Source organism: Haliaeetus leucocephalus, unplaced genomic scaffold, assembly GCF_000737465.1.
Source record: "Haliaeetus leucocephalus isolate CR32 unplaced genomic scaffold, Haliaeetus_leucocephalus-4.0 Scaffold173, whole genome shotgun sequence".
NCBI lineage: Eukaryota > Metazoa > Chordata > Aves > Accipitriformes > Accipitridae > Haliaeetus > Haliaeetus leucocephalus.
Window position 1 is genome coordinate 14,013,742 of NW_010972609.1, and position 10,739 is coordinate 14,024,480.

Sequence of the window (10,739 nt, forward strand, 5' to 3'; positions counted from 1 at the left end):
AGTGAAGGTGCTTTATTCTTAAAGCTTCATTTCAGTTTCATGTCTCAGTTTCTGTTTGAGGACAGTGTGGTGAAAAACTGACTGATTTTATTACCCTGTCAGCCATATACAAAGGTGAGCAGGACTCACTGACAATCAGACCGTAAGAGTGAATGTTTGCCATCCAGTACTCCCTGACAAAACCAGATACTTAGCATGCAACTCAGCAGAAAAGTTCTGCATGTTTCTAAAGACAAACGTCTGAAGAAGTTTGGGATTTTTTTTATAGCCACAGCATCTAATAAAGCTGCCACTGTAAAACCTTTGCTTTTCCCAGCTCGTGGCTCCTTTTCTGGAACAGCAGCAACAAAAATGCCTACACCCTTGTGTCCAGATCATTTTTTGTACAGCAGAATTTTTTGTACATTAAACAAGCCAAGCTGCAGGCGTGAAAGCAAGCTGCCAGAGAGGCTCCCAGCCACAGCATGCTTCTACAGAGCTGCAGTACTACTACTACACCATCAGGAAAATTAACTCAGACATGTAAACATTTAGGGGGACAGGATACAAAACAGTTCTTTCAACAATTCTTTTCCCCTTTCTATATCTCCATTTATCAGACACTAGGTTCAAAGAGGGGCTTGGGGATAAAAGAATACAGGTCTGTTGAGTTCTGTGACTGAAAGAACGAAAAAAATGCAATACCATTGTCAAAATTTTCCAACTCTATTTTGGCACATCATCTCTCAAAACCAGTCCGATGTAAAAATTTCAAGCATGTTTAACTCAAGAGCCTTTGACATCTAACGCACAGGCTATTTATCATAAATTGAGGTACTTATTTTTGGACTTCACCTTGGAACAGGAAAGAATGACTGTTTTGCCAGCACCAGAAGAGTTTATAAATCCTGCCAAATGTATCAATATTATGTATTTCAAAGGTACCTTACATATACTGCAGAGATACCCACAACTCTGCAAAGTTCATTCAGCGTTAGAGATGTGCATACTTTGAGCTCAGTGTGAAATCCGGTCATGTTGGTAGCCACCAAGACTTACCATCTCTACATGAATAATTATTGGTTTTAAAGCCAATGATTTATTTTAAAAAATAACTAGTGTGATTTCTAATGTACTTTTTACATGTTAAAAAAAAAATTAAACTTTTTTTTTATGTTTCTCCTTTGCCCATCCCTCAGTTCTTACACACACAATGATACTACTAACTGCATTAACCCTCTGGAGCTCCAACAGCTACAGAGAATTTTTGAAAGTTTGCAAACCTGCAAGAGACATCCTTTGTACCGCTAGATTTTATATATGAAAAGATAGCAATTTTGCACTCTTTCACTTGCCCCAAATTGTGTATTGCTGTTACACAGAAATTCAAATTAATAGGTGTCATGGGGAATTATAGGTCCAACAGTAAGCTGCATTCATAGAAGTCCTTTTACACTGTCTTTGCCTTTTAACAGTCTCAAACTTTTTCAAACACTTCAGTCTCAGTCCACTGTGGCACCCTTTCACTGCCTTCAACTAAACTGATACGGCACCTTTTCCAGCCACACCTGTAGCATGTATCACTTCAGTGCTTAGAGCTGTTCAGATTTCTAACTGGCTTCAGAGCATGCAACAACAGCAATCACCATCTGTGCTACCAGCAGTGAGAGAATCAACACCTAGGACTTCCCACACCTGGAAGTGGTGCTGACCCTGCTATGTCACTCCTGGAAAGCCTTCAAAAAAGCAGTCTCCCTAGCCAAAACCACAGGATGGCATCTTTACCAGCAGTGAGCCACCCACCTTAATACTTTGCCACTTGTTCTACACACACAGTAGTTAGTCCCTTCTTCTACCCACCCATGTTTCAACCAAAACACTACATGATTATTTTTTTTTAAAGCTTTCTATATACCCTCAAACATCAAAATCCTTCTCCTAAATTTTTGCCACTCTTACAATGCCTACAAATGGGGGAAAAAAACTGGCAACAACCCACACTTCATGTTGACTGCAAACCACGCTAAATGACAACGGTATTGTTTCCTTCCTGTGCCCTGTCTGCAAGCACCTCTGTATACTTAGCCTGTAAAGACCCTAAGAAATAATATTTTTGTTTGCATCTGCGCACCACCAAGTCTACGAAGATGCTATTGTAGACCTCCCAAGCCACTGGGACAACACAAATAAAAGACAACTTATTTTGAATTGTTACAGACTGAAAACTCCAAGAAAATTTGATTCTTCTATTCAACACCAATGATCTGTGTCATTTATCAGACTTGGGCTCCTTGAGCTTTATTTTCTAACCTTCCACAGCACTAATTCTATTCCAGTCAGGCTTTCACACCACCATTTGCAGAAGGTACCCAAGCACCTCCCGCAAAAGTACTTTACCTGCCATAAAAAACTATCAAGTGCACTTCCATTCCTTATCCTCTTCTGCAGGTGGAAACTACAAGGGAAGTAAATATCAGCTATACACCATGCATTAAACACTGAAAAGCCAAGGCAGCTTCTAGCAAAAGACTGGTGCTTTAGTTGATTTGTAAATACACAGCTCTTCAAACCCCAGTGATTTCATCATGCCAAAACCAGACCCACAAGCAACATGACTTATAAGAACAGCAGCATTGTCGCTCTTACAAAGAATGGAAGAGGTTCTTTGCAGCTGTCTTGCAGATTTCAAAGAAAAGTAAAATCTTGAGCTATGTGCTGTTTTTCCACAAAATTGATTGCAAGGCCTTTAATTTAAACCAAAGTAGAAAGTCCAGGCATAAGTAGAGAAGAAATAAATGAAAAACAAAAGCCTTATTTCTAGCACAGTTATTTCTGGATCAAGCTGACTTAACCTGTCAAGAGTAATTGAGGTGAAAAAATTAGCTTTGTGTTTAAAAGGTTCACAGATACCACACTGAGAAAGAATAAAAATAAAGGGAACTTCTTCAGACAAGCAAAGATCCTTAAAAAGATCTGCAGACAGCATACATGATTCCAGATGACTAATACTGTAACTCAGAAGAAACACTCAAATAAAAATGATTCTCATGAATCAAAACAGTCTTTTCCAAGAAACATTTTAATGATGACAAAGTCACATATGTGTCACCTCTAAACAACTCTGTCTCCTTTCAGTTTTCTGTTTACCCTTGCAGAAGAACACAACATTGCAGACATTGTGGTTTTTAATTTTCTGAAGAGCAGACACTCTGTTTTTAGTGAACTAATTTCAGTAGCATATCTGTCACACAGACTGTGTGTCTATTACTACTCAAAAGAAAATAGAGGACAGTGAGAAGGGCATAGAATGAAAATTATTCTTATAAATTTAGGGCAAAACTGTCAGCATAAACCAATATGACTTAATTTTATATGACCAAAGAGCAATTTATGCTAGAAAATGGCACATAACTAGAGAAACAGCAGAACAAATCCTGAAAGTCAAAAGATCATTTTAAGCATCCAGATCAAGGGCTCTGATTTTCAATGTATGGATAGTTTAACTGCAGAGTAGCTTCTCAACACATTATCTACTTTGCAAACTTTGGAGTATAAAGAAAATAAGAACAAAGAGGAGAGGACAGCTAATTTTAGTGCTTCTGGGCTAAAACAAAATAACAACAAAGAACCACTGAACCATGAAGCAGGTTTTTTTTCCAAGCTGCTATTTCAGTTACAGTCTTCCTCTCCGCAAGCCAGTAGTGGAAAGAAGATGCCAGCTTCTACCCTATCAGAGTAATAAAAGCACCTTATTTTATCCAGAGGGGCACACTGAGAGCTCTGAACTGCTTACATAATGCTTCTATAGATTTTGATGCACCCAAAACGTGTATTATAGCTGACAGGATAAAACAGCATTTCTTTAATTTCCTTCTCTCAATGGTTGCCCTCCTAGTAAGAAGCATCACTTCTGCAAACTGAACTTGATTTGAGCCTTGCCCAGTGCATTTTAACAAATAACCTGAAAACTCATCCCTCTGACAGCTTGTTATATTACAGCACTGGACTGAAGCTTAGTCATTCTGAATTTTGAGCATGTGTGGAAACAGTTTTGAGGACAGAAACAAGATCTTTGGATCACGGGATAATTCAGGTTCAATGGGACCTCAGGAGGTTTCCAGTCCAACATCCCGCTCACAGCCAAGTCAGCTATGATATCTGACCATACTCCTTGGGCTTTGTCTAGACGAGTCTTTTCCATTCTGTACGTGGAACCTCCACGTGGAACATCCAACCTCCCTGTGCAGCCTCTTCCACTGCCCGATTGTCCTCATGGTGAAAGAGGTTTTCCTTACATTAAGTCTGAACCTCAGGTTTTCATTTATGTCCTTTGTTTCTCTTCCTCCTGCCCAATTCCATCTTCTTGATGAACGTCCTTGTACATACTGGCAGGCTACTACTATGTGCCCTTGAAACTTCTCTTCTCCATGCTGAATAAGCCTAATAAGATCTTAATTGTGAGATTTTCACTTATCAGTTTCAGTTAAGAGTAAACAAGGTACTGAGACTGTTACCTTCTCAAAAAAAGCCCAAACCTTTCAGCATTTAAAACAAATATGTGGTCTTCAAAGAAACTATAATCATCTCATGCTAGTGGACTTTTGAACTCTGGTTTTTCTGAGGTAAGCTCCCTTCTGTAAGTATTTCCTCAGAACCACCCACCTTACGTTTTCAATATCATCAGTACTACTCAAGGGCAGAAAAAGTTTCCTACAATTTAAGGATGAATGGATTAGTTTTGGTCACTGTTTCAAAATAAAGCCAATTCAGAACAGTGGGCAAACATGAAGTTTCTCTCCTGAGTGGCAAATTACGTTAATAAATTTGGGCAACCAAACAGAAAACTAGAACAGAAAATGCTACGCTATCTTCATACACTGCAGCTACAGCAACATTAAAATATACTGCGTTAGGTTCATAATATTGCTGTTAAAGTTCGCTCTTCTCTAAGGAACTATGTGCTATTACTCTGCAAACCTTCACAAGAACAAATTACGCTTTCCAAGCATTAAAGACACATTAACATGACATAGGTCATGGGAAATTCAAACTTCAAATACTTACTGAATCCAATAGATCAGAGACCAAATCAGCATTAGAATGAAGAAGAGGGTTACATTAACTAAAAATAAAGCTCTTTGAAATGATTAAGTAATTTTTCACTCATTACAATAACACATATTCCAGTGGCTTAGATACCAGTGAAAGAGTCATTTAGACACAATTTCACTTTTAGTCATTTACTGGAACACATAGCGCTCTGGCCCAATTCCAGAAGATTTCTCAAATCCAATAAAAAAAAAATTCATGTCAGCATGGGCAGCCACTAATAACCTACACCATACCACATGAACTGTAAGCTGCCACAAGACAAACACAGCAATACAGCAGCACATTTTAAAACTGTCTTCATTTTTTTGTGCTCTTCAACTACATTAAAAAAAAAGACAACAAACATTTACTTCTCTCACCATTTCATTGACTGCATTATTAGCCAATTCATTCACTTGTCCCCAAGAGACAAAGCCAGTATATTTATTCTTGCTTATAAGTAAATGTTTAATTCCTTAAAAACATTTGCATTGAGCTAAAATCTGTTACACTTAATCATCTTCAGCTTTACCTTACTTCTCAGATCAATAGGCCTAATCAAGCCTATTCTGCATAGCTCATTGTAAAACGGGATGTTTGTCAAATAACAACTAGAATATCGTTATCCAAAAACATTTTAGAAACTCAGTTGAAGCTACAACAGTATTGTGAAGCTAGCTTAAAAAACAAGAGAGTTTTTTTTTAATAGACAACATAAGGCTGCAATCTTGCTATTTCACTTTGGTGTTAAAACCTGAAATTTCAGGTTTTCAAGATTTTTTAAAAACAAGATTTCAAGATATATTTAAAAACAAAAACCCCACAATTATCACAAGACTTTCAAGAAAAGCTTGCCTTAACACACATACTCAGCTTCTCATGGATGATCACTATCATCACTACCTTAAATGAATCTCAGATATGTACCTTTCATATTATTAGTTTACGACAGGCACCAGAAACTGAGCGATCACATGGCTTTACAACAGGGTGGACAACTCCACTGGATATTGTAGAGCTCCACTGACTTAAGTGCACCTCCCTACATCAACTTGACTTGACCCCAGAAACTCCTGCTGCGTTTCAGGTCTCCAGTCAAAAGTACTACAGAGCTGTGTTGTCTGAAAACAATACCAAAGGATTCTATACAGTAGACTTACTATGAAGAGTTATACTACACATAGGAATGCTTGCTGGTTTTTTCCTTATCCCTTTTATTCTACTCTGTCCATCAGTGACCTAACCATTGATGCTTTCTTCTACTTAACCATGTGGGGTTTATCCCTCTTTCTTTTGTCAGCTGTTTTCTTAAGATATGCTTTGAACTATGCTGCTGTTCCAAGACAGCTCACCTGCAAAGATCATTTGAAAACCTTGCACACTGGGACATGGCTCAGGGCAGAAGGCAGGTGCATAATGCTTTCCAAATCAACAGGGCAATGAGACAAGAGCAGCAGCATGAACAATGGATTCTTTGCAGCTTCTAGATAGGAAGATGCACTTGGGCTTACTGCACACTCAGCTAATAAAATAATTTTTTACAGTCATCTAAAACCACTGGTGCATTCCTTCTGCTCTCCCAGGATCATGCAGTTTGCTTTGCTATGATTGGCAATGTGCTGGTCTTCGATTCTTCACACATCTCCATCCAGTAATGCCAAGGTTGAAGTGCCTTACAAAGACAAAAAGACAGGAGAGAAACTTTTGGGGATTTTTCTACATGTAGCAGAGCTTATGGTTTGAAAAAGAGGTGCAGAATGAAACTATTGACCACTAAGTCTTTTATTCATTTCAGCAATTCTGGTGGCAGAATCTGCCTGGGGGGAGTGGGGGAAATGTGCTGCTACATTGCCAGAGGAAGGAGAAGATTATTTAAAAATCAGGCAGGTCAGCTCTAAAACTCAGCTGAAAAGTTTGACACTGATCCAGGGGAAATAAAGCCCTACTGCATCTCACCTTGAAGTATTGCTGTTAGCTGAAAAAAGGATGAATAAAAAGCCATACCTTCAGGTTTCTGCAGTATAGAAGTTTCTTCTCTCAAATAACAGGAGGATGTATAGTGTATAGAAAAGAAGCGTCCTTGAGATAGTGACTGGCAGGCCTGAATGCTATCCCCCAGAAGGTCCAAACAGACCATAGACCTTAAAGAATTTTCAAATGCCAAGGACACCTGCTCATAGCCACTTGAACACTCCTTTTCCCCAAAGTTTGGAGAAAGTCTTTTCCCTGAGAAATAATACACTTTAGTATCCAAAAGTTTATAGCCAAACACACATCTTAAAAAAAGGTAACAAAGCTGTCTCTGCAGACTATCTCTCACGGGTGCAGGTCCAGCACTATGACAAACATGAACAGTGTGACAGGCTTGTTTAGGTGTGCAGCACTGACTTCCCAGCAGCCACACCAGATGGTTCTCAGTAGGTCTACACAAGAACAACTCTCTTGGGCAAGAAAGCAAGAGAAAGAAACATGGGAAAAAACACAGAAGCAAAATATCTCACAAGGAAGCTTCAGCTAAGGCATCTGTAATGATTATGGTCCTGCATGAGAGATCTTTGTTAAATAAATTACAATTGAAAGCAAATTACCTGACCTGTTGGGAGGTGCAACTCAGACAAATGTAACCATGGGTTTTCTAATACCAGTTCTCTACAATCAAAATATTCCTTTTCAATTATACCTAGGTATATCTAAATTACATGTAACAACACAAGCACACCACCTGTATTTTTACTACTTCTGACCTCTCTCTTACCAAGAATTTAATTAAAAATTACTAAGCGAATGACATTAAAATAGCCTCATTGAAGAGCAAGCCTAGAATTCATAGATTGATTTTTGTTAGCTCAAACATAAAACCAATTTAGCATCACCATTCCAAGTGTTTTAATGTTTTTGATTCATTTTCTCCCTGAACATCAACCAACATATAGTACTGAATACAAAAGAAAATAAGAAAGGTAAATCCAAGCATGAATATTATTTGGTATATTATACATTTCTCTCTATGTATGTATAAGCATACAATACAAGTGCATCACAATGAATCACATTTATCTAACATGAATAAAAGGATTTCAGAATTTGGTCCCAATTTCTCAAACTATCAAAATTGAGTGCTTAGCCCTATAATAACAAAAGAAGAGAAAGCAAAATGTTTCTCTTTCAGTCACAGGACTCAAAGAGAAAGCACATGCAGCCTCACTGAATGGGAGGAGATGTTTCTGAAGCATGTTACCTGTTGCCAAGAAAAGTAGCAAGCAGCAGTATAACTTGAAATCCCTGTAGTAACACCGTTAACTAAAAGAAGCTGTCAGTAAGTAAAGTGTAAGGGGGAAACTAGTGGCAAAAAAAGGCTGCAAGAGCAACCTGGAACGTGTATTTAATTTCAGCAGCAGTACATCAGTAGTCCCTTGCGTACTTCACATTACTAACTTTGAAGTCCTCAGACGAAATGACTTTATTAGAATTCTCTCTGGCATGGCATGCTGAGCACGAACTCAATATAAGTGAATAAACACTCTTTTCTCACTGGCTTTCTGCCAATCTGACTGCAAACGTAGGCCTCACGCAAAACCAGTCGTCCTTGAAGACCCTGAATACTGTCAGTTTTAGAGTACTCCTAACTCATTTGGCCACAAGACATTGTAGATATCTCCATGTACCAAAAGCAAAACAGGACGCTATACTGTCCGCATTTGTTGAGGAGATGGAGATGAGACACGTTATCTCTCAAACATGAAAGACATTAAATTCACATCATATCCTATTTCATATTTCTGAACAGCTTCTCAGCTAACCTAAAACAATTGTATCTTAAGATTATTAAATAGCATCACTGTAATTCACAAATACCATCTTAATTTTTTTAAGTAAAAAGACACAAGCATTTTTCTTTTCATCCCCCTCCAAGCAGTCTGTATTTCAGACTTGCTGTGGCAAGGAAAACCACAGACAGCAAATTAATCCTGTAAGACTTAATGCAAACTGCTGAACCAAAAGAGAGCCTTCCATTACTCCCTTCCAAGTATTCTTTCATTTTATGAAGTTGCAAATCTCAACATTAGGTTCTGTTTAGGACATTTCAGTCTAACATCTAAACTGAACACAGAAAAACCCCATGGAAAGTTTTACACCTGACCATGTAAATGCATTTCTACAAGTCTATATTTTTCTTAGCCTCAATTCTGTGTATTGCAGATACCAGATAGAAATCCTGAGTAGAATCAGCAGTGTCAAAGAGGAAAAAGTCTTAGACAGTTAACTCTATCCCGGCTGAAACCAGGACAGATATATGCAATGAAACTTAAAAAGTGACTGTCATCACAGATTTCCAGTTTCGCATTTATTTCAGGTTGTTTCTATTTCCACATGATTTAATAGTCATGAAATAATATTTCGTATTCTTTTAAAACAGAATTAAGACTCAAACCACAACAGGTGCCATGAAACAGCAAAAGAAAAGATTGTGAATTTTTGTTTTCTGAAGACTGACAACATCCCCTCCCACCACAACCTGTGACTTGCATTCCCAATGAAAACATTAGATTCACTGTGAAGCAAAAATCAATCTGTGTGTCCTTAAGAAACCAGCATGCAGTTTCAAAATAATCCCTTCAAACACAACAAATTTAAATTTTCAAAAGACAAGTTGACACCTACTAGCTCAAGATAAGATCACTGATAATAAGACTTATGCTCTTAAATACCCATATCAGTGTGGGAAATAAGAATTGTTTTAATAAATGTTTTCCTTGTCCAACAATCCACTCAAGAAAATGAAACAAAGGGCAGGATCAAACAAAGGATTCGGACCTGAACCAGTCCTTCATACCAGTATTCAAGACAGACCACTTAAGGTGAAAAGATTGCCTTTCGCCAACTTCTCTAAATATAAGATGCTGAGAAACAGATTTGCCTCACAAATCCACAGTAGAATCCCTTATATATCATGTTTTGTATTAAGCAAAGTAGTATCAGAGTAACCAATGATACTGTACAGGAAACCTCTGTATTTGACCAAGCTGCCAGCAGCCAACACAGGAAGTTACTGTAATGCTTTCCAGATTTCAGTTCAGGAACACTTCTACCACTTCTATCTTTGTGCAGGCCCCAAAGCACCTTCACTAGTTATGGCTGTATGGTAAACTGCAAATTGGACCAGGTTTTGCAGAAGCTGATTTTGCAGAGTGTCTTGGTTTCAGCTGGGATAGAGTTAACTGTCTTCCTAGTAGCTGGTACAGTGCTATGTTTTGAGTTCAGTATGTGAAGAATGTTGGTAACACTGATGTTTGCAGTTGTTGCTAAGTAGCGTTTAGACTAAGCCAAGGATTTTTCAGCTTCTCATGCCCAGCCAGCAAGAAGACTCGAGGGGCACAAGAAATTGGGAGGGGACACAGCCAGGACAGCTGACCCAAACTGGCCAAAGGGATATTCCATACCATCACCATACCATATGATGTCATGCCCAGTATATAAACTGGGGGCAGTTGGCCATGGTGGGGTGGATCGCTGCTCGGGAACTAACTGGGCATCAGTCGGTCAGTGGTGAGCAATTGCATTGTTCATCACTTGTTTTGTATATTCCAATTCTTTTATTATGATTATTGTCATTTTATTATTATAATTATTATTTTATTCCTTTCTATCCTATTAAACTGTCTTTATCT

At 38.2% G+C, this 10,739-nt stretch overlaps 1 protein-coding gene across 2 annotated transcripts in view; it reads right to left on the reverse strand.

The window, feature by feature from the left end:
- Nucleotides 1-10,739, reverse strand: part of SERGEF (secretion regulating guanine nucleotide exchange factor) — a 164,613-nt gene that overhangs the window by 106,109 nt on the left and 47,765 nt on the right. Inside the window, exon 10 of one of the 2 annotated variants that reach the window (XM_010563848.1) lies at nt 6,131-6,742. The exons of the other annotated variant lie outside the window; for it this stretch is intronic. Coding sequence (XP_010562150.1) covers nt 6,656-6,742 — 87 coding nt within the window. The 3' untranslated portion in view covers nt 6,131-6,655. Of the gene's footprint in view, nt 1-6,130; nt 6,743-10,739 lie in introns of those variants that run through there. 2 annotated transcript variants of the gene reach the window in all.